The sequence below is a fragment of the Labrus mixtus genome, chromosome 14 (assembly GCF_963584025.1).
Source record: "Labrus mixtus chromosome 14, fLabMix1.1, whole genome shotgun sequence".
NCBI lineage: Eukaryota > Metazoa > Chordata > Actinopteri > Labriformes > Labridae > Labrus > Labrus mixtus.
In genome coordinates, this window is record NC_083625.1 from 10707949 (window position 1) to 10733386 (window position 25438).

Genomic DNA, 25438 nt, shown 5'->3' on the forward strand with positions numbered 1-25438 from the left:
TTCAGATTTGTTAACCTTCAGAGAGGCAGAGTTATCATTTTCAACAAGACGCATTAAGTCATGTGTCCACATCTGTTATGATAGACTGAGACTTACTATGTCAACAACCTTAACAATCCAGAGAATGAAAAATACATAAAAGTTTGTTGGTGCTGAAAAAGTTTCTTATCAAAAATGTGAAACATGATATGGTTTAAAGCTTGTTCAGTACATAACTACCCTGATAGTTTAATATGTTTGGGTTTTTGGAGAGTTGATCAAATAAAAAAAACTGGCTGTCTAAACTTGTGAAGGTCTATCACCTGATATTTAATGAGCAATACATATATTTTTAATAAGAACACTATACTAGACGGATATAAAACAAAGCATATGAAGATTCTACTTCTCCAAAGACTTGTTGCTTTTGCTCGATCCTCAGGCCAAACTTTCCATGCATTAAAAAATCATTAAAACAAACACCCTAAAATCCGTCATTCACCTTCATGCTCCAATAATTAACAGATCTATTGCAAATGAAAAGCCCCTTAAACATCCTAGAATCCACCAGCAGGCAAAACTCCCAGCACATAGGTATTCAATCACTAACCCTGTACCCTCCTGACAGCTAATGTGTGAGATTACTAGACCAGAGCAAAAGTCTGCAGTCCACTGAGTGCACTCTGCCACAACCTGCATCATGTCTGTTCACCTCAGTTAGTTTCTTCTACGTTAACCAGAATGCCTTCTGACACACCGAAGGAGCAGGCCTGAACCTGCGTTATTCAGCTGCGCCCTTTCCTTTAGCTTGGATCAATAGTAATAGCAGAAGCAAGAGACACAGGTTGTACCGTCAACAAGAAGTAAATCCTACTTCAGAGTTAAAGTTCTTAGAGCTGTGCTCTGTGTAAACGACTGCTTTCAACGGAGAGGCTGGTTTTTCTGCATCTTTTTACAACTTCTCTTCCCGCGCTGAAAGAGGAGAGTTGACAGAAACTCTTCTTTTGTGATAATAAAGGAACTTACACACACAAAAACCTGCTGTTTACCATTTATGTTTTTGGTTTCTTTTACTTTAATGGAACTCCTCCGTTATTGTGCTGGCAAAAGATATTGAAGACGTGTCAACAAAAAATGTGAGAGCAAGATCTATCCTCAAAGAGATATTCTGACAATGCTGAAGTGTTGAAGGTTGGATTTTCCATTCAAGTAATCACAAAAGTACTTCAAGCTGAAAGCTATGAAGCCCAGGAGGTGACATGGACGTTTTTTTTTTGTTACGTCCGCGCTGTTCCTTTTTTTAAGCACCCTAATAAAAATTGCAACCGTGTTTAAATAACTTGCATTTCGTTAGCCTCATAGCATAATTACCTAAGTCATATTTTGGCCATATTCTGATATTGGCCTAACTCTACTCTCCTAAAACTGCTGATTCACCGTGCATTATTGGCTATGTCCTCAGCCTATCAGATTGCCTGTTACATTCCAAAATCACTATCTGCCTATGTCATCTCTTTTGACTTAGGCATTTTCGACACTAGATACAAAGATGGCAGCCCCCATGAAAAACAGGGCTGACCACAAGTGAAGCATTAGCTCTTCTCTTTGATTAATCTGGTAAACTAGCTCGTATTTTTTTCAACTTTCTATAAAGTAAATGTACTTTCAGTCGATCATTGGAATTCTGAACTGCAGAGGTGTGGACTCAAGTCACATGACCTTAAAAAACCTTAAACATTAAAATATGACTTAGGCAATTATGCTATGAGGCTAACGATGTGCATCTTTATTAAAAACACGTGTGTGATTTTGTAATTTACACACACGTTTTATTCGTATTCCCCGTAACCCGCATGCATGTCTTTGTTCAAATAAATCAAACTTATATAGACCATATTCCCATGGCAGCCATGTTGCCATGACAACACGCTCATGGTGGGAAGCCAAAATGTTGTTGTCGAGAAGAGAAACTCTTTTCTATAAAATCTTCCCGATTGTTGAGAAAGTACACAGACACAATGAATACGGAAAATCTAGAGACACAACGGGTAGCTAACTTTAGCATTCAAAAGTTAGAGTTAAAGGCAGGGTTGGTCATTTTCTACAGATACACTTTTTAAGATTTTGGTTGAAATTGTCTTTAGGTCCTGACAGAAATTAATAACTCATGTGCTCTGAAAAAGTAAAGCAGAAAATCTGTAGCAGTTGTAAGCCTGTAAAAACATCGACCACGAGGTACCAATCTGATGAACCAATCGTTCCTCCCTCTCTCCCAGCTCATTCTCTACCCCACTCAAAGCATGAGCTGAGGTCTGCTTCTGGACCAATGGCACTTGAGCATGTAAGTAAGGGGCGTGGCTTTTGAGGGAGCACAGAGGGAATGCTACTTTCAAAATCATGCTAGTTTTTTAAAATTACCAACCCTGCCTTCAACATTTCCGTTAGCGATTCACTGATACGATATGAAAGACGTTTATTAATACTAAATAATACCGCTGATTTAGAGCAAAATTATTTCAGCCTGAGTTAAAACTTGCTGGATCCAACTTACAATGTATCATATTAAATGTAAGATTACCAGCGTCTGTCCGTAACATGAAAAATCTCCATGTTATCTCCCGTGCTCAGTAGACTGCAGTCCAAATATCTCCTATCAAGGAATTGACTTTTGAACATGTTTTAAACTAGATGAAGGGTGTGCTTCTTACCAATAGAGGTACGGTTTGTCTTTATCCACGTTGATGTTGTTTAGTGGATCCTGCCTGAACCAGGTGTTTATAGTGAATCCGTTCTGGTACGGCCATTTGGCAATTGGTGGCAATGCTATGGCCTGAGGGGAGGAAACACACATCAGATCAGCTCTTGACAATGTTTACAGTGATCAATCAGTGAAGCAAGCCTGGGAAAAAAGACATAACACGTTGTATAAGACTGAACTGTGACAGGAGCCTGCAACTTTGTAATGTTATGATATGTTAATGTAAACCACTGCAACTGAATGTTCTGGTGTCTTATAAGCCCATGACGGTTGGGCACTTTGTGTGCATGACACAAAAATAAATTAAATCAATCAATCAATCAATTAATTAACTACTACTACTAAAAATTTCTTCAGTAAAAAAAAAAAAAAAAGAAATTTGCAAAGTCCTACCGCTGCACTGCGTCCCGGAAAGTTGAAGAAGGTATCAGGACCATGTCTTTGTGGCATCTGGTTCAACACAGACAGGAGCTTGATAGCATGTCTTGGCTAGAGGACAGAGAGGAAGGTAGGAAGAAAGGAAGGAAGGAAGTAGGGAAGGAGAGAAGAAAGTGATTGTCATTATTGTGTGACAAATCCCGATCAGTCACGCAGGGGGAGGGCCTTTAAAAAAAAAAAAAAAAAGACATGGTGTGACATCACATCTCTACCACAACCTTGTGTGGATCAATAACTCCTCAATCACCTCCGCCTTCCCCCGACAACACCTCATCAATACCATGGCAACCCTTAATCGATCTGTCTCTGGAGGGGGCTGCCGTGGGGAGGAGGAATTAGATAAGACAGGGAAATAGGGGTGAGGTGGATGAGGTGGTGATAGTTATTAGGAGCTGCAGGGATGGATGATGGTGCAGCTGTTGACCACTGACCAGGGGTTGTTGATGGCAGTCGTCCTGGAGCCTGAGTAGAGGGGAGATTGACGAGAGGGGACGATGGCATATTGACTGAGCTAGCAGAGAGCAGCAGCTGCCAAGGAATCCTGCAGCCTGTGCACCTTGCTAACGCTACACTGAGGCAGAATAGTGACGGTATAGTCTCACGAAAGTATTCTAAATGTCCACAGATCAGGTTAAAAACCAAGTAACAAGAGCTAATCAGGGAACTACAGGGAGCAGTTAAGATGAGGAGAACAAGTCCATCTCTAAGTGGAATTTGTACTAAGTACTCAGTGACTCCCAAATCCTGAATTAATCTCATCAACGGTACTTCAAGGAAACTTGCCATTTTGGCTCTAACAAGTAAGCATGAGTCAGCAGCAGCATGATTGATTTATCTGCTCATTTTTCTTGGAAACCAATTTTACTTGATTCTTAGGCCAAATTTCTACAGCAGGCAGGTTAACATTATGTATGGCAAAGTCTGTTACAGAGCACATTATGTTGATTTTAAAGTGAAGGACAAATACATATATTAAACTCATCTCAAGAATGTGGCTGTGCAACAAATTTAAAATAAAGGTATTTTAAATTTGCACAAACCTCAGAGTGTTTTTGAAGGAGACTTGCATTTTGCAATTTCTGAAATGATATTCTACCCATCTACTGAGCCCTTCACAGGATGTATAATATCAATTAAAATCTTTTTTCAATCACTTGCCTACACCCACAGACAATAACCACATCCACAGAAAAATGCTTATAATATTTGGCTCAACAGGAGACATTTCTTGGCTGGCTTTGCCAGGGGAATGTGAGTTAGACAGAGATGAAGGGATACTGTGGTTGAATCCAACCCCCAGTAGCCTGTTAGAAAAAGTCTTGAAGGTGAGAAGATGAAGAAAAGAAGCACTTGAGAAAAGCAGTTACTCCAACAGTAGAGCTGCTTGGTGGTTATTAATAGAAGATGATGTAATGCGGAGTATATGCCAATTATATAAAAATGAATTGTTGAAAGAGATTCACCTGGAGAAAAGCAACACAGCAATCATCGGCTTTTCATTCACCTTCACAAGTAATGATGTTGTCACTGTGTTCTTTTCATCATGGTCCCCTCATTCTAACAAAGCTAACTAGTGTAAACCCTGTTGCATTAATACAGCTGCTTATAAAAGAGAAACAACATAAAACATAGATTCAATTGGCCTTGTCTTGACATACGCTCACTTATCAATCTTAACATGGATATGCTAACAAACACACAGCACAGACACACACACACACACACACAACACACACACAAACAAACACAATTAAATACTCACCCATCCTCTCTATTATTCTGGGCTATGAGAACAACCATCCCATTAAGTCACATCCAGACTAATGACACATAAACAAATGCTGCATAATTAATCTGATGCTACTCAAATTTAGCTTCCACAGCTATTAATATTAGAGTAATGGAAAAATCATAATAGAAAAATAAATATTTCATCTTTTGTTTAACCATTACATTTAGCTTTTAATTGAACTGTGGTATACTAAAGAGACACCAAATCAGACCAGGGAAAACCAAAAATGTGATTTGAGAGGTTAAGCTGACTTTGAGGTTTCTTCATCTATCATAGAGTCAATTTTAAATTCATATGTCTATTTTTTATCTCAGTTCATAGTCTCAAACTTAATGTATGAACATTATTTTGCCGAGCAACAGAAAATCAAAGTATATATTCATGAGGACTTAAAGGCATAATATCAATGCTGTCTTAATGCTAACCAAAGATACACACACACACACACACACACACACACACACACACACACACACACACACACAACATAAAAACAAAATCATGCTTTTTTGACCACCAACTTACCCAGATGCCGTTGTCCCCCCTCAGCATACTGAAAAGCAGCTTCAGCTCCTTGACTGTGATGCTGTAACTGGCCATGACACCCAGCATGTCCACCAGGAGGTCTGAGGAAACACACAGAGGAGGAAGGTACGGTAAGCACAGCGGAGCAGTGTGTTTGTGTGAGCTCTCATGACTGTGTTTGTGAGTCAGCATTTGGAAAGTCTTCCACTTCTCTGATAAGATATGCTAAGGTAATGCAGTGTGTGGTGCGATGTGTAATCAGTGATTCAGTGCAGACAAAATCCAAACAAGTTCGCACTTCACACACGGCCTTGAATCTAGAGAAACGTTGATGTGCAAAGCATTACTTAGGACCTTGAAAACATTGACCACAATGTAATTTCTTGTGGCGTTGGTTTTTTCATCTCATAGGACATGTAATATGAAACCATACACACTGAGAAAGTGTTGAGCATAGACTGTAATTGATAGACGAAGCCTGAGTGACATCACCCGTCTGTTACTGCGGGGGGCTCTGGAGGCTCATCAGCGGCAGCCACCGTACTGGAAATGCTGTCTCACCCTAACTTACAGACAACCTAACGACGGGCAAAGAGCTGGAGCTGAGGCGGGTTTTAAGCTCGCTACATTGCGCCTGCCTGTCAATCAGGTCAGCCTCGCGCCCAACTATGTACTGTATAACTGGTATTGTTCATAAAATTAAAACGGATGCATATTCAAATATATTCACCCCTTTACACATTTCTTTAAAAAAAAAAAAAAAAAGTGGGGGGTTGCTTCATAGCCTACTGGTTATGTCGGCACCTCCATTTGCAGAGGCTAAAGTCCTCATTGCAAAGGCCAGTGGGTTCGAGTCCGACCTCGGCCCTTTGCTGCATGTCTTTACCCACTCTGTCCTCCCAACATTTCCGGCCACAAAAAAAATAACAAAAACAAATGGTATGACATGTAGAGAAGTGTATCCTCACAGTGAGCTTTATTAGTACTTCTTTCATGTTGGTACACGAGGCAAAAGCAACGAGTGACTAGCTTAGCCAGAGAGCTGAAAGTGTAAGGAAACAAACTGACTTATTTCTAAAAACAAAACCACCTACCAACAATGTGTTTAAAGAAATGAAAATAAAATTGAAGAAAAATGAATTTACCAAGTCAGTGGCTATTTCTGCCGTATCAAGTCTAGTTAATTAACCACCTGCTGGCTTTAGCTCCATATTTAGCATACAGATATTTGATGTGGTATCAGTCTTCACTTATTCTTTGCAAGACAGTGATTAAGAACATTTACCAACAATGCTTAAATATTTTGTTTTTCTGTTCACATTTTTAAAAGCTATGGTAACTTGTTGTTATAACCCCACAACTCATGTATTATTAAAGCATAGGACCTCTTCTTTACCGACCTCAAGTAACAAAATTGACAAAGAAAGACTTCAAAAATATTTCCCTTGCATATTTCAGCAGAAATTCTAAAAGCACATGGTGTTAAAGGCATTTGTTCAGTGAAAATGACCTTCCTGCCTCATTGACTTTCACTTCACACAGCCACAAAAGATCAGTGTGGATATGGCGAGGTAGTGCGCAGGCCTCTCAGAGTGAGGCAATCTGCATACAAAGGCTCTTCTTTCCCATTAGGGCCTGCTAGATATGAATAGAGTCTTCCAATAATATTTCATTAGCCAGAGCCCAGCGACAGGGAATACAGCAGCAGGCTAGCTCACCGAGGTGCTTGGTATGAGAGAAAAACTGCAATACACAATGTCCTAGATTCAAAACCCCTAAGCCCTGTTTTTAGCACAATCAATGCATGTAGGTCATTTCAAACAGTTTTTAGAAAGCGTTGGAATTGTGGTTCAGAATGGGAGTGTGTGAACATTGGCATTAAATTGATATAAGGAGCATATTCTCTGCTGTGGTGAGCAGTAATAAGTCATTGAAGTTATAAAGCACATTATTCTGCAGCAGTAGGTAGGACAAAAAGGACACAGTGTGAGGGAGGGAAGGAGAGGACATGCACTCTGAGGCATCATTAACATGAAGTCAAGGTCAATCTGATCATGTAAAGAGATGGCTGCGTATGTTTTGTTTTGCCATCAAGCCCTTGACATAAAATAGCAGCACACAAAGAAACACACTGAGGTCACTGCTACTGCGGCACCAGTCGGTAGTTTTGGCTACCTCAAGAGACCTTTCATTAAAAAAAAAACACTCAGGGGTCAGTAAAATCCATTGGTAATCTGAATATACAATGTAGAAGTTCTTCTTATTCAAATGGTCCAACATGTAACACTATTAGCTTCAACTCATAGTTATAAAATGCCAACTTCTCTGATATCACACTGAGAGTGGGGATCCTTAAATTATGTTACTATGTCTATCATGATGGATAGGCTGGGTCTTTGTAACATAACAATGAGTAAGGTCTTTTGCCTGCTTCTTGTAAAGTGTCTCGAGATAACACTTGTTATGAGTTGACGCTATAAAAATTAAAATTGATTGATTGATTGATGTACTGATATGTTTCAGGTTGTAAGATAAATATAAGGAATCTGACAACTGTAGGAATTGAATTCCTTCTACAACGATCAACTTTGGCAATTGTGCATCAAAGGATAGTGTTAGCATTGAGCCACATCGTAACAAGCACTAGCCAGTTAGCTAGAAATAGTAGCTAACTAGAATTTTTTGGCTTTCATGTCTTATCATACAACACTAGAATCAAACAATAATGTTAGCATTGAGCCATATTCTAGCTATCATGACAGTAAATGAGAAACCTTTTGATATCGTTACCAAAAAGTCATGTCAGCATTTAGCCCTGTCCTTTCCTAGCTAGCATTGAAATTAGCAAGGAATTAAATTCCAGAAATCTAGTAATGCTTTCGCCACCATTTTGCACCAAAGCTCAACAATCTTAAAATGTTCTATTAAGGAGGAGAAATTATTCTATTTCTATCTGAGGCTTCAATTCAGGTGAATGTGGCCTCAAAATCTGCTTTGTTTCAGAACGGCATGTGGCTTTCACAGCTCTGTCCTTCTATGATATTACAATTGTTTTTTCCACCTACACCCACAACCCACGACAGGAGGGCTTTGTGCAATTGTGAGAATCACAAACTGCTCAAAAAAAACACTGGATGCTGCTTGTTGAGGAAAACAAAAACCTATACAACAACAACAACAATAATAATAATAATAGTAATAATAATAATAATAATAATACATTTAATTTGTAACGCACTTTACATTTTTGCAAAAAAATCTCAAAGTGCTAGTGCAATGGTCCTTTTACTCACTTAACATCATAAATTGAAGACACAAAAGAGTAGATGTCAAAGTGCTTCTGTGAGTTAGAAAAATAATTTCTGTGTTCTCATTCAATACTTTTCACAATCAATTATTGAACATTTGCAGTTCAGGAAAAAATCAGATTCAAGTTATTTTTCGTTTCAATAATGAATCGAAAAATGAATACTGAAAGTACAAAAAGTAAAAGATCTCTAAGTGTGTGTGAGTGTTTGTGTACAATCTTTAGTTATCAACTTTCAGGGGAGTTTAATTATGATCAAATTGTTTCATAGTATTGCCCAAGGACATTATTCTGAACCAATTGTTTAAAAAAAAGTGTATTAGTTTTGGGAAATTTTGTTTTATATTTGTGGAAATATAAAATGTGTTACGTGGTAAAGCATGTTTGTGCACACGTAAATTCCTCTTAATATATAATAAACCTTATTTGAGTATTAACTCCACCTTAGGCTTTTTCCATTTGCATTGCTCTAAAAAAGTGGAAAAGTCCAATGCAAGTGAAAACTTAACATTAAAGCAAATCTTTTTTTTTTTTTTTATTGATCTGGACAGGACAGTTGAAGAAAGACAGGCAATGCTGCGAGAGAGACAGAGTGAGGGATGACATGGACCAAACAGCGTCAGGGTCAGGAGTGGGACCTGCAATGAGTTGTGATGAGGACTTTAGCCTCCGTTCACGGGGTGCATGCTTTGCCAGCTGAGCTAAACAAGGGCCCCTTACAGCATATCTTAAAATGAAGCAGAACTTGGAGAGTATCTAACTGCCGTGTTGTGACGTATTTCCAACTTCTGAACAAATCATCAGATAGAAGGCGGGACATGCCGTTGGGAGAATTTGATTGGATCGTTAGCTCGGACAAAGCTTTTTAATTGGTCGATAAAAGACACCCCTGAGTCATCGTTTCACAGTAAGAGAAAATGCAGTTAATTTTAATGCAAAAAACATCAGGTAATGCTTTTAGGAAAACTACTTGACAGGTAATGGCAGATACATTTACCGGTACATTTAACACAGGAGCGTTGGATTAAAACTGGGAAAATCTATTTTTCATTTCATGGGGACTTTAAGTGGAATGATACTGTGGAGTTGATTTCAGCGTGTCCTTAAAGAGGTCTTAATGTTCAACACTTTATGTACGTACCTGCAATCATGTCGTCCACCGTGCTCATCTTGAGCAGCACCTGCTGGATGAGGCCCACCTCGGTGCTAGTCTGAAGGTTGCGGACACTCTTGCGGAGGATTGCGGTGAACATGCTCCAGATCTCCGCCTGGCACGTCACCTCGCAGTGGGACAGCAGCTCCACCATGCAGCCGATGCTCTCCGCCTCCTGGATGATGAAGTTCATCTCCAGGTCGAACTCACCGCCCACCAGCTGGGGGAGGAGGAGGACGAAGACAGGAGGGGGAATGTTTTGGGAGGCAGGAAATGGAAAGGAATTGGATAGTGGAAGTGTTTGTGTATGGGGGGGGGGGGGGGGGGGGGGGGGTAATAGATGATGAAGCAAGTGGGAGGAGAGAGAGAAAGAGGGAGAATGATTTAGTGAAGCATTTAACCTCGTGTCTGTAGGAGAGGTAAGCCTGGCTTCTGATGGATGCTGATTGTAGCTGGGGAAGCATTTCTTCTGCCGGGGACCACACATACACTGCAACAAATAAATGTCCTTCAGCTGTGCACGCACACACACACAATGCCATTTCCTCTTCAGCTCTCACTGTAATGTGAGTAGCGCAGCACTCTCCTCTGTGAACTACTATCACTTTCAAAATACAGCAGGCACAAAAATGGCCCCCTCTGCTGCCTCAGATACACACACAACCAGAGAAGCGCACACACAGATGAACACACAGACACTGATTAATGCACATTTCGGCCCATGTCCTCTCAGATAGCATTAGTCAGAGGACACCATGCTTTCGAAATCAAAATTTCTGTCTCTTAATGGCTGCTGCACTATAATTACTTGTGATAGTACAGCCTGCAAAACACCGTGACTCACACAGACAAAAAAGCACACACACACACACACCACACACACGCGCACACACACACAGACTAGCTGCTCGCTCATGTAACACAATTCAATGCAAGAATACCCACGCAGTTCATTCTCAGCATACTACACAATCCAGTAAATCGTAGCCATGGAAACCAGCAAGCTAAGACTGCATCACTGAGGTTATTTAATCAGACGGAACAGAAAAAAACAAGCAATAAGTTATGAGAAGGTAGCAGAAGAAAAAGATTACAAACTGAAAGGAAGACAATGAAAAGGATAAAGATGCCAGTCACTTTGATCTTTGAGAATAAGAAAAGTGAGCAAGTCAAGCACTGGCAGCATGTTCGCAGTGAGATGACAAGAAAAGAGCCGCGCGCTGCTATCTGAAAAGGTCAAGAGAATAAGAGGTGTCGGTGCCATTGAATGAAAGGGCCAGGGTCTGTTTAGATACACTCAAAACTGAAAAACTGAATATGCACTCTTATCAATGGAGGTTTTCTTCTCAATAAGGAACTATTCAGAGTAGGGCTGGAAATAATTATATATCACTGTCTGTGCACAAACTTATCTTAATGAGATCATCATGCAACTTTTATTTCTAATTTACTGCATAATAGCTGAACCAGCGCTGGCTCAATAACTGAGCCAGCACCATGACAAGACAGCAAATTGAGATGTTTTTGAAAGCTCTGTAAAAACATAGTACTCGTCCCGACTCCCAGCTACATAACAAGAGCTGTTGACACCTTATGAGCCAGCTTGCATTCTTAGATCCTCGGGTGAGGGCTTTCTGGTCAGTTTCAGGTGAGTATTTATGTCCTATAGAGCCGTGGAGAGAGACTGTAACAGTGAGCTACAGAAAAACTCTCTACCTATAGTCAGCCTTAGTCAAGATTATATGCAGTGTCTCTGGATGCAAAAGGCTTAAAAAAAAATGGTCAAGAGAAATCTCTGTGAGGTAAAAAGGTGCAATACCCTTAACTAAATGAGATACATTCTTTGTCATTCTCAGAATCTGGAGACTCGACTCACAAGGTTCAAACGGAAAAGGACGTGGTCTTAGAGGTAGAGTTATCAAATGCTTAAAAAAGACAGATAAAAATAGAGGATTCTTGGGGAAACGTCAAACCCTTGTTGGCACCTTATTCATGTGAAAGAGGAAAACACAGTTTGATTGGCATGTGTCTGCTCTATATTTAACCAGACTGTCTAATAAAACTGAACTTACTGTATATGAATTGCAAGAATTGAACAAATCTTACTGAAAGATTGGTCACTCAAGAATTTGAGTCATAATTGTGTTTCCACAAGGGGTAACTGGAGTGACAAATTGACAAAGGTGCGGTTTGATAAAAACAATAAACAGCACATAGCTGAAGGTAACTAACCACTTTAATTGTAAAGTATTAAACATCTCTCACCCAAGCTCTAAAGTTTACTGAAGCAGTTGAAAAGATCAGCTTCACCCAAACCCTGATGCATGTTGGAGTAGCAGAGCCTCTCACAAGAAGACAAAAATGAAGGAACCATGAAAATATCGATATAAAATGGAACATTAGCTGCAGAAATCATTAGCAACATCTCCATTCATTACATGTCGGCTCATCGACAGACCTGCAGTAAGACCCTTTAGATTAAGCATTAGTCCTTGTAAGCTTTCTTGCTTTAAGTTCTCCTCAGGATTGATTCAGTTTTCAGATGTAGGCCTTTGTCCTAAACAAGTGTACAAACAAACACCTTGTTGTCCTACCTTCTTCACAGATCACTCTCTTCAAATGGACTTACAGCGTCTCATTTTTCACTTTCGTTCTGCCTTTTCCCCTCTCGGTGAAGAGAATTGATCCAGTGCACTCAGCAGACGCACAACACCAGATTAGAGAGAGAACCCCTGAACAAGGCATGGAATAAAAGGAGGAAGAATTAATTCATCCCACATCGAATTTTCCTTGCTCCTCTGAGGTTCCCAATTATAGAGCTCGCTGGGGACTATACGTCCTACAACATCTTTATAACCTGCCGGTGTGAGGATGCTCGATACACCACACATCTGAAGCTTAAGGGTAGACAGCGTAGAAAGAGTCTGTAGAAACGTACTCACAGATACAACTTGAGCGCAGAAAAAAAACACACACATCCCTAGGGCATTTATAGACACATGTGCAGCAGGAGCTTAATATATCTGTGCTCATACTTCCTGCTCGTGTGCAGAACATCACAGCAAGATGAGAGGATGATGCAAACTATGCCAACAAAGGGGTCTCATGACAAACATTAAAGTGAAAAAGAGAGCCAAGGTGTGAGGCACAGGCCAGGAAGTGGCCAGTTAATTAATATCTATCCGTAACCAGATGAAAAAGAATTGGACAGGCGATTTAAAACATGGGTGACATTGCCAAGTTTGACTTGGACAAAAATTACAGGTGACATCAAGAAGCAGGACAGTCACACATAGAGAGATGCAAAAATGAAAATGTGAGGAAGAAAATAATCTTAGATGTTAAAATGGCACATAAAATACAAATTCTCTATTTCGTGTGGCTTCCATAAAAGTGATAGATGCTTGAGCATTTCCCTGCCATTATTTGCTCGAGTGGGGCTTTTAATTGATGTATAAATAAACATGCTGTCTCGATGGCAAAATAAACGAGCAGCTAGAGCACACTTGAGCGCTCTCGAGCAGCAGCATCGCCGCCACCATGCACACGGACAAAAGATGGCTAATTAGTTTTATGAGGAAACATGCTTCCTCTGCATAAACACTTGTAACCTTCAATTTTCCCCGCGTGTCCTCCCCCCCCCCCCCCCCCTTCCAATGTCAGATCCCCAACCCCCTTCGTTGCGTCGGAAATCCATTTGGAAAGTTCCCACAATAGGGACGAGTAATCACATCGTTGAGCACGCACAAGAGGCCTTTACCACCCTGGGTGGTAAACAGAAGCCCACTCGTAAACAGGAAATCCACATTATGGCGGACGCCTCGGGGTAAGCAGGCTTGGCAGTGCCTTCACCTCTCTGCCGTCTGAGGCAATTTTGAGCCCTGACCTCGTTGTCATCTTGGCACCTTGTTGGAAATGTTTGTTTTGGCAGCATTAGGACAATAATTGTTCCCAAAGTGCACCACTCGAGTTCCATTCACAAAAAAAACAACCAGAAAAAGAAACCCAGCGGGTGAGTCAAACCACCTGTTGTCAAGCGTTTGCTAGGGAAGTGACAACCTCTTTCTCACAACCAATGTTCCTGGGGATTTACGAACATTTGACAAGTAGCACTTGTCTAAGTGTGTAAGTGATGTATATTATGGGTCTACAGTATAAAAATATACAGTTGTACTCAGCGTGAGGATAAACAAAACACAGTCCAGACTGCACAGTATTGAAATATAATAGTCTGCTTGTGGTATGTCTAGAAATATATTTCATTCATTTCTTGCTTCAAAGCACTGAGTGTCATGTTTAACCTTGAAACACTTTCAGCAAAAGCCTGAAATGAAAGAATATCTCCCACTGGACTTTATCACTGATGGCCTTGAATTGTGAGGTAGTTATGGGTCCTCGAGTGTGACTGTCAACCAGACACCACTGTTTTTCACTTGACTATAAGTACTTGCAAACGTATGCATAACCTTTTGTTCCTGACCCCACATTTCTAATCCTGCCCTGACCAGTTTAGCATTGCAGCTCATTCAGATCCTGGAGGGAAGCTGGCACTCAGCTTGGCATCACTATGGAATTGCCGGGGAGGTAGGAGCTTGAGGAGAGTGGGGGTCAGTGCCAGGGCCGTTTTTCACACCAAAAAGGGGCTTATATGAGCAGGCACCTCGACCTGCCAAAACCAGCTCTCATAAGAGGTTGGTTAAACAAACAGTGCCTCTGAGTCCAGTCCTTTCTCACCAGCCACACTGCTCAGAAACTGTGCGAGCTTCTAAAACCCCAAATAGGTCATCTGTCTTCCCCTCAAAAATGGTGTTTATCTGTTAGTAAAATAATTGAGCGTTATATAATGTCGCCATCACATTAGCTAACTGCAACAACTGACATTATGCCCACTTGCATTCAACAGAGAAGCTGTAAACTCAGCATTAAAATGTAAATCTGTGACCGTATTCACAGTAAATCTGAGAATGACAGAGCTACCTTACCTTAAAGAATTCAAATCAGATGGGAAAGATTTTGTTCAAGGACATAAGATATCAGTGTTTACTGTGTAAAAAAAAAAAAAAAAAAGCATGATGCAAACCTCTGTCCTCGTTGTCATGACAACCTCTCCTCTCACGAGGTTGCTTGTCCAAAAACATGTATTCACCTGTCCCCTTGAACAACCATTACTGGCAATCCTTTTTCTTTAGTAATTGTTAGCATCTCTGTTATTCTATTTGAATGAAAAGTAGGGCAGCTGACTTGACTTGTTATAAACAAACACTCAGTACCCTCATGTTTTCTTGTGCTAAAAATATAACTATCCATACTTTCTTTCTTTTTGAACCAATAATAGTACTCAGTTTATTTTCTATAAGAGAGAAGGTGCTTACCAGGTAACTTGCTAAAGCTTTTTATTTTTTTTTAAATATTTATTTTTGGAGAGATAGGACGGTGGATAGAGTTGGAAATCAGGGAGAAAGAGTAGTGAATGACATGCAGGAAAGGAGCCACGTGTGGGATTCGAACCTGGGCCGCCCGCTTGGAGGACCATAGCCTCGACACATAACCGCTGCCCCACCAGTACCCCAACTTGCTAAACCTTTCTAACCTGAAAGGTGCACTATGTAGATTTGGTATTGGCATTTTGAAAGTTAGAGTAGTGAAACAATTATATACTATGGTTTCTGAATTGAATACACAAACTTTATTCAAAGGAAAAAATGGGTCCCTGGGAAAGTGTTTAGGGCTAAAAAGCTACCAGGAGAGTTCAAGTTTTACTGTCGCAAGCCCCCCACCATAACTTCTAACGTAGCATTTTATCTGTATATACCCCCTGTTTTTATTTTTATTTATCTTATCTATTCTGTTTAATGTGTATTTTGAGCTTTCTTGTCTGTGCTGCTGTAACGCCCGAATTTCCCCTCTGGGGATCAATAAAGTATTATCCTATCCTATCTTCAGACAGCGTTCCAGGGACCAAATTTTCCTCTGAGGACTTTCACATTTCTCTACCAAAACTACATAGTGCACCTTTAAAATAAAATAAAATAAAAGTGACTAAAGCTCAATTATCTCATTGATAACAGACAATACATCCATATACTAAACATGTATTTGTATCTAGTGTTATGCCTTTGGTTGTCTACATTTGCATGAGATCATATTTTCCAATACGACCTGCGTATTACTTGTGTTCGTACTGCTGGTTTTGACCTCATTAAGTGTGGCCTTTAAACACCGCTTCTCTCCACTGTATTCGAAAAGGTTCTGCATAAACTATGATTACTATTATTTAACTGAAAATGATCTCCTACAGTCCCACCACAGTCTATTATATGGTGCTGTGATGGCACATCAAAAGAGCCATTACGCTGGCTGATTACTACGACTGACTGTTGAATATTGAATGACTCTCAGGGGCAAAGCTGGCAAAAAGAGGCACCTGTTGCTCATTACAGCCGTCAGAGATGACAGGTCAGCGAGGCGAGTGGACGGTCAATAGCCGCCTCCTCTGCCTCTGCACATTCAATTGAGCCTTTTGGAGCTGGCATCATCAATATGCAACTTCAAAGCCCCTGGGAGTGTGCTGGAGAGGTGTGAGCATGTGCATGTATGTGTGTGTTTGTTTGCTGTGTGTGTGTGTGTGTGTGTGTGTGTGTGTGTGTGTGTGTGTTTGTGTGTGTGTTTGTGTGTGGCTCATTACTCATTTGTGTCCCCTGAGTGAGCAGTGGCCATTCAGTCCCTTTGTGCGCCAAGCGAGAGAGGAGACGAGAGGCCCATCTAGACATGAGATCACAGATTATACACTTAACGCTTCACCAAGAGGGCTCGACGGAGCGCAGGAAGAGCAAATTTCGACGAGTGAGAGAAAAAATAAAAAACGAGAGGGAGTGGAAAGGGAGAAAAACAAACAAGAGAAAGAACCTGTGAGCTGAAAAAGAGCGAGGAGAAAACAGCAAAGAGAAGGTGTGTGTGCGCGTGTGTGTGTGTGTGTGTGTGTGTGTGTGTGTGTGTGTGTGTGTGATGGAGAGCGCAGAGAGGAGAGATGGAAAAAGAAAATGAGGGAGAGACAGGAGCTAAATGCTATTGTGCTCTCTTATCAGGACGACAGAGCGGTTTTATTGCCCACAGCCTCACAATGTGCAGTGAAGGGTTTAGTGCGTCGATGATGACCAGAGCAAATCTCTAAAAAGATATGGATTACACTGGGGCTAAACTGGCCACTAAACACTCAATAATCCACATTCTGTTTCCTGCATGACCTCATTTTTTTGTTTTGTTTTTTTGTAAGCAGCATTGATAAGAGCAGCAGTTAATTTTATCACTGGCTCAGATTCACATGCGGGATAAACTTCTCATAATCTTGGTTTTCAGAGGCTTTAGGGTCTGTGAAGGCTTTTAAAAAAAGAATCTTTTTTTTTTTTTTAGATAAAATCATTTATAAATATATCTGTTATAATAAAAGTCATCCAGGCACAGTAAGGATAAGATGATTAATTCATTAGTAGACTCACAGAGGATTGATCACCAACAGTTTTTAATAATCTAAGAATGGTTTCAGGTCATTTGACTTGGAAAACTCCCAAACATTTGCTGGGGCCAGCTTCTTGGAATTGAGGATTTACTACTACTAATCTGAATATATTTGGGTTCTGGGACTTTTGGGTCTGACAAACAAGCATTTTTAGGATGTCATCTGAGGGCTGTAGAGCTCCTCGAATGTCAGGACTTTTGCTTTTGTCTGTGTGAATTATAGTTAATTGAGTATAACTGGGTTTAATCCAACAATAAACAAGATAAAGTCATCCTCTTGGGCTCTAAGACTGTGATGACATTGTTATCTTAAGAGTTTTTCTTATAATTACATTGTTTAATTAAAAACCCATCCCCCCAAAAAACAATTATTTGATGAATGGATGATAATAAAAAAATGATTAGTAAAAGCCTTTGTTTATTAAATCTGTAAAAGTGGAATGATTGTGATGGAAAGTAGTGAAGCAGTAGAGCATAGGATTGAATGAGTTTCAATAAAAACTGCAGTATTTGTGTCTGTGCCTCTCGCTCTGTGATTGTGATCAACACTGACATGTTGACTGACTGTAGCCTCCAGACACAATGGAAAGAAGGGGGGGGGGGGGGGTGCCCCCTGGACTGCATTTCCCATGGGCCTTTGTACCAGTGCCTGCACAGATGGTAGGTAGGAAGGGACACAATGGTGCAAACACATATGCACACACATGCACACATGAGTCAGCAAAATAAACATGATCACAATGAGTGTATAGAATATCTAAGGGCTGTTGTGCTTAAAGTGTGCAGGTTTTAACTTCAGGCTGCACAGCAGGAGAGGCAGGGAGACGCCAAGTACCGCACTGAGATCACAGCAGAGCAGCTTTAGGAAGTGTACGGAGAAAAACACGATTGTAACACACACGGCAGAATTACACAATGTGGTATAAGGGTTGTTTCGCAGCGGCAAGGACTGTTTGTGTGGTAGCTAAAGGGAAGTTTGACATAGAATGAAAAGATCTCTCACCGCTAGGGCTGCTGAATTATGTCAGAAATCATAATCACTCATCAATTAGTGATTAGTCACGACACAAAGAGTACCATTTCCTGCTCACGTGTCATTTGGGAATGGACACAGAAAGCTAAGCCTCACTATAAATTAATTTTGAATCTCTAACACTATTAGACAATGTTGGATATCTTTTTGTCATATTAAACGGATTCACTCTTAAAGTAAAACTATAGATCTACAGTGATCATACAGAGCCCTTAAAGCTGTGAAGTGAAGGGAAGTGAAGTCTCCTCAGTGACGTGAACGCCCTTTCTCACAATAAGAAAGGAAGTCCGCCACTGGTACACACATGTACAGGGAGTCTATAGGATCACATTGATGCATTATACATCAAAAGGCCTATATATTTCTCAGTCCTGAAGTAAAAGGCCATTCAGATGGTAATGTCCTTTCACTACTTCGGTCCAGTTTAAAATTTGATGAATTTCCATGTAATTAGACACAGCCGTTCATCGTCCCCAGGGGATGGATTCTGATGACTTTTGAAAAACCCCTAATATGTGTAAGAAATTGTTTGTTTTTTTTACAAAACATCCTCCTCGTGCTGTCTTTTAATGATCAAATGTCTCGCTCCTTAAGAATCTTTGTTGTGGAAACATTCATTAAAGGCCTTCAGTAAATCTCTGTGTCCGACACTTCTTACACAGCTGCAAATTTAGGAATTAAAAATATCTATCGCATTAGTCAAACGGTTTTCCAGATGATCTCAATTATATTTTAGCTCAAAGATGCATGGAAAACAGTCTGTTTCATGACCAGCTAAAAACTCCTCACGGTGGCTTGAAGTTTTTGACCAAATAGTAAATAAAAACACTCCCAAACACCTCACATTTTCTTCAGTGCGTAGATTAATTTCATGCAGTTTAACATATACTGTATAAGCATGAATAACTACGATATCTGTGGATAAAAACCAACAAGAACATGAGTTTGTTAGCATTGTCCTTGTTAGCATTTTAGCATGACGACTTTAGCATTTAGTTCATAGCTTTGCCTCAGTCAAGCCTGACACAGCAGCTTGCACTACTTTGCTTACTGGTCATGTTTTCTACATGTCAAATTATTTTTTTCTTTTTGTTAATTCAAAAGAATTTCTACAATACCTGTCACAATATGTTAACAGTCCATTATTTGAGAAAGAAAAAGGAACATGGGAATCATCCCAGCACTCTTAATTGCTGGACTGCGGTCTGTATCTTCCCTGTACATGATACTGCTGTGTACTCAACTTCTTTATAAACCACAATCAGAGGACAAACCTCCCAAGAGGGTTTAAAAAAAACAGCTCTTTCTAGAGACGCATTTCATGTTCTCCTGCAAGAACATGCACATGGCAGTTCATTCATTGCAGCTCTTTGCAGCAAACACACACACTGCCTTCTTTAACATCAACTCTCTCTCTCTCTCTCTCTCTCTCTGACACATAAACCATGCAATCACAGAGCAAAAACAGAGGAAATAAGCTGGTTTAAAGGTTTGGTTTAGGGTGATTATCGGCTATACTATTGAAATCAGGATTTGCATTTTTCCCCATTTGTTTTTCTGTTTGTTCCATTTATAAAAATTGGATTCAAAACAACTAGGCCACTATTGTGAAAGGCAAACTGAAGGCTAAGGAAGGGGACCTTTTTGTTTTTTCCGCGTGTTCACAACAAAACAGGCATTAAATCTGTAAAGTAATGTGATACATTAAAGGGACAGGAGAGATGCTGAAATCAAATTTATGTAGGACCTATAATGCAATGAATGACAAATTAGCCATTCAAGCATGAACCATGTGGTTTAATTTGGCATATGGGGAAAGTCATACATGCATAAACATGGAAATACAAGGCACAAAGAAAGCTCGTTTCCAAACGGTTAGTGCAATCCTGTCAAAGGTTGTGTGTGGGGAAGGTCACACATTCCAATCAGGCAACTGCTTCCGTCAATTTAGCGAATCGGTGTCTTTCGCTTAGTAGTGATATCAGATTAAAAAAAGACAGACGTTTGTGTTGTCAGGGCCAAGAGCTGTACCCTGGGCACGTTTTCCACAAAAAAATAACCATGATTCCGCCTCTGTACATACATCAAAGAAAAGCGAAAGCTATTGAGCGTTCCGATGTATTGGCTTGTCAGTTTTTATTGAAGCTGCCAAAAAACAAAAGAGGCAGAGCGGCATAAAAGAAGAGCAAGAGGGGGCGAGATAACACAGCAGTACCTGCTGAGATCTGTCTTTAGAAAAGCCTCTAAAAAGTCTCCAGTTCACTGCAGACCAGTTCAGTGTGCCTTTTCTCGCCTCCAACATCTGACTCAGAGCTTGTCAAGTGCAAACTGAAAACATACTGCACACACACACATACGCACACACTGGACAAACTCAGCCAAATCGCACACATACTCAGTGTTCAAAGGGCAACAGCCTTTTAAACAATTCATTGCAGAAAGTCTTGTAAGGCTTAGTCATTTGCACAAACAGTTTCACTCGGTTCGTCACAAACGCTTTCATAAATGCTGACAACAGCTGCAGCGGCGATTCACAAGAATGACATCAAGAGACACACACAGAAAGAGCAATGAGTGGAGATAAAGGACGAGCAAGGAGCTGGAGGAATTCAGAGAATTCCTCCCAAAATAATCCAATAATAATGAGATGCCATTTCATTAACATACTAGCAGCTTGCAAGGAAAAAAAAATCTAATTTTTCAAAGTCTGTTTACTGGAGAAGGAAGCGAGGGAGCTTTAAAGGGAGCAGAGGAGAAGGAGAGAACAGAGGAAGAGAGAAAGGGAAGATTAAGAGAGGGGAGGAGAGGGAGAGGAAAGCGAGAGAGTGAGGTCAGACATCTAAAACGGGGCAGAGAGGAAATGCGCAGGGAAAGAAAGTGTGTGGATGTTTGCTCAGGAACGCAGAGAGAAAACAGATTAACAGACAGACAAATACAGCAGACACTTTTCAGCACAACGGACAGCTCCGGCTCTCTCTGCTGACAGATGCACTATGAGAGGGAAGCTACAATCCTTCGCTTGATCTGCTGAATTCATTGACACACAGATGAAACTGCGACCGTTCTGAAAGGCGGTAAAAAAATAGAATCCATATTTTCAAGGGCTCAAATTCTGTGAAAGGCATCACATGACTGACTGCAAACTAAAGCACTACGGTCTGAAGATGCCACAAGCGAACAAGAAACCACATTGTTCACAGCTGATTTCTCTCTGTGAAAAAAAAATCAGGTCAGAAACACATAAGTGCATGCACAAGTTACATCACAACAACAAATGATCACAGCCAAGGGATCATAACTCTGACATCATCCAAGTGCAGTTTAAAAGTGTCTGCCACCTGACTGGCAAAAGAGGCTCAGTAACAGACATAGCGATAAGCCATTTCACACGTAACAGTGCAACTAACAATAACTATTAAAGCCATCTTCTGACATTTTTAAGCGTTGGGGGTTTAAAATTTGAATTCAAAGGTTGTGCAAACTACCTAAAAAAAACAATTGAGCATTTCAGTTTGGTGACAAAGAGTATGTGCTTGAGACTAACAGAGCTGGAGAATAGCTCAGAATCATGCCTCCTAGCTAAAATAATAATCTGCCGCACTTTCTCATGAATAAATTTCCATCCCTCTTTCTACAACACAATAACAATTCAAGCTGTGACCTTTTCAAAGGAGTTTTTCGCAGTTCATCGGCTGTCACAGAGTGATACTTTGCTCCTTCGCCGGAAAACAAGACAATAGTCAGAAATAGAATAGACATTGAAAGAGTGGGGCGCTTAGGATTGGTAGTGGTAGACAGTATTATTGATCAGATAACACCGGGAACCCTGGAATCTACAGAATGTATCGCTATATCTATTCAAAATCAAAACAGCAGCTTTATTAAAAGCAGTCTGAAATTACCACTTGCTATGGAGGGTGGCAACATGCAGATCATGCCTGTGATATTTTTAATTACTTGAAACTGAAAATGTACTGTTGAAAGTCGGCACACTCAATGTCCTTGAACTTTTTATAATCGGGGTATAGGGCAGCAGCGTACAGATCAACAACGGACGCGTTTCAGCACAAAGCCTTCATCAGCATTCAGAGTAGACACACCCTCTTTTATAAATTCATAAGAAAGTCTTGGAGAAAATCTCAATCCTACAGTAGCACAAAACCATTGACCTGTTGCCTTTGGCCTTGCCAGATCCAAAACTGCAATTTCAGGTTTGTGTTAGGACCTCAAGACTTTGATGTAACACAACAGAACCAAAAGCAACTTCTCTCGCCACGGGACGAAGAAGAGCTCTGAAGAAGAGCATGATAAAAGAAAAAACATCTAAAAAGGGCTAAAGCACAGAGAGAGAGAGAAGAAAAAAAGAGGAAGACAAGCAGAGCGAAAAACTAAGAGGCAGGGAGAGAAAAAATAGCATCAGGGAGCGGCTGTGATTGAGAGGGCACTTTTGAAAGGACAGCATGAAACAAATGAGACATGCTATTGAGCTTTAGATCGAGCAAAAAGAAGGCATGAGGTGATGTGAAGGAGGGGGTGTTACTATGTTGATTTTTCTGTTTTGCTCTCTTTTAGTTTGAAAAGCAGATTCAAGGAACGGAGGCAACTTCATTTTCCTCTTCTTTTTTTTTCCCCCTCAAGAAGACAGGCAGTAAGTATTGAAATCTGGTGCAACTGGAGTGTCACCTCACTGCATTTGAGAGCACACCAGAGAGGCTAACTTAGAGCTGCTTACTCACTGAGAGCATGTGAGTGTCTGCCTGTGAGACGAGGCAGGTGTAGACTAGCTGATGCTTAGTGCAAAGGTCAGCAGATAAGCCCTGCAGACCTGACTCAGGCCAGGCTGGTGGCAATTCAGGATCACTAATCTGTTTGTTTGGCCTGGTTATGAGTGTGCGCCGTTGCAGAGAGAACGCATGCATTCATGTGTGCGAGGACTTGCGCCTGAACACACACACACACACACATATTGTGCACGCGCTCGACGCCCGCTGAAACAATAGAGAGCAGTGTTCCTTTGAGCCACAGCTGATGGAGGATAAGAGAGGCAGCAAGCAGCTCAAATGAGACTCAGTAATCCATCATCATAAGACAGGCTCAGGAATGACAACACACACACACACACACACACACACACACACACACACACACACACACACACACAAAGTAAGGTTGGAAGGGTTAGTGGAGCATGATGTACTGTATTTTTCTTGTGTGAAAAAAAAAGACCACAAAGTGTCATCGAACAGATAATCAAAAGTCAAAATATTAAGGTTTTGAGCTTCAGCTAAAGATCTTTTTGTCAGTTGTTTGGTCAATGAAAAAATTGTTTATGTATTGTTTGTAAAAAACCCTAAAGATAATGTCTATGTAGGTTCCCAGTCATCCAGGTCATGGTCAATTCGAAGCTTGATCCAAAGGGCAACCGGACTTGGTTGAAGATCTTGAAGATGTTACACCTCTCCTCCGAAAGGCTTCTTCAGCTCTAAACTTTCTGGTGGGCAGAGCTAGAAGTTTAAAGCCCCTGTGGATCATTAGCATGCTAAAGATCAAGGATGACTCACATCAGAGTTGTTAGCTGAGTCGTTAACCTAGTTTTCGCCGAGAGTCGTTGCCACCCCCCAGTCGTCTGTGAGTCGTTGGAGGAGTCACGTGTTCCAAGGTGGGAACGGGGCTTCAGTTGTTTGTTTATGTTGGTGAAAGTTGGTGTCTCAGCCCACCACCTTGGCTAATAGATGGTTTTTCCACCTTAACATTGATGGATTCTTTCACACCCCCATTCAAACCAACGGTCTTCCCTGTCCAGTTTGTCATTCTCAAAGGAGTGTCCTTTGTCCTTCAGATGTAAGTGGACCCCAGAATCCTGTCCGGAAGAGCGCTGGCTCTTCGATAGTGTGCCATGGGTTTGTGTAGAGAAGTGAAGAAGAAGTGAATACTCCTGTTTATTCAGCTAGAGATGAAACAATCGAGCCTTTAAGGGTTATTCAAACTGGTCACAAGAGAGACGTGGTCCAAGCAATCTGCATCAACGTCACCTGCTTCTCTGCGGAGGTTAGTTTCTATGCTACAGGCCTCACAGTACATCAGCTCTACTTTTGGACAGTGGTGCAGATGTGCCGTTTGAAGCTCGTGTTGTTTGAAACGCAGCAGACGCAGCAGTACACGAAGGGAGCGCTCGTCAGAAGCTCGCACCTCTGAAGAAAAGAAGCGTTTGAAACGGATCCATTTTAAGTCCGCGTTTGCGGTGATGAACTGATTAAAAACTTTTGCATATTTTTTCCCAAATGTTACACCACATTTTCCACGTCAGCGCCTTATGTTTTTAAACTAATGCACGCCCTTGGGGGACCTGCTTCATGAATACTTGATACCACTGCCTCCATTAGAATGGAATAATTTACAAACACTGCCATTGTCCTGCCCTGATATTTCCATGGACACTTGCGGATAACTAATATGTGGAAGATAAAGGGGTTAGCTGCAACTGGAATAATATATAAAACCCATAATGACGAGTTTACTTTGAATGATTCACACCTGCAGCAAATATCTATAATTGAAATAAAATCTGAGTGATTGTCATGCTCATTAATACACAGTTTTATTGGCTAACAGGGCAAGTAAAGACATCAAAGCCAAATGATCAAACACAGTTAGCAGTCCTATCATTAGCCACTCAACCACTCAACCTTAAGTGGAAATCATTATTAGGGGTGGGATAAAATATTCATACAGCAGTACATTTTCAAACTGACTTGTAACACAATTATCGAATTGCTGTTGCCAAAATTGACATTTTATTTTTCTTAAAAGGCACTCCGCACAGATGTCCCTGGCAATTTGACTAACCGGCTGCTTATGTAATGAATGAGGGAAAACATGGAACTGTTAATTGGCTAAAGAAGAAGTTTACAGCAGGATAGTAACGTACAGCTACACAA

At 40.7% G+C, this 25438-nt stretch overlaps 2 protein-coding genes across 14 annotated transcripts in view; one reads left to right on the forward strand and one right to left on the reverse strand.

The window, feature by feature from the left end:
- rfc3 (replication factor C (activator 1) 3) overlaps window positions 1–25438 on the forward strand; it is a 238275-nt gene that overhangs the window by 131120 nt on the left and 81717 nt on the right. The window lies entirely within an intron of this gene.
- Window positions 1–25438, reverse strand: part of nbeaa (neurobeachin a) — a 96837-nt gene that overhangs the window by 58653 nt on the left and 12746 nt on the right. For all 13 annotated transcript variants that reach the window (XM_061055004.1, XM_061055003.1, XM_061054996.1 and 10 more), the window contains exons 2-5: window positions 9941–10172; window positions 5493–5593; window positions 3131–3226; window positions 2688–2809 (exon numbers count right to left, since the gene is read on the reverse strand). In XM_061055004.1, the coding sequence (XP_060910987.1) occupies window positions 2688–2809; window positions 3131–3226; window positions 5493–5593; window positions 9941–10172 (551 nt within the window). The remainder of the gene's footprint in view (window positions 1–2687; window positions 2810–3130; window positions 3227–5492; window positions 5594–9940; window positions 10173–25438) is intronic.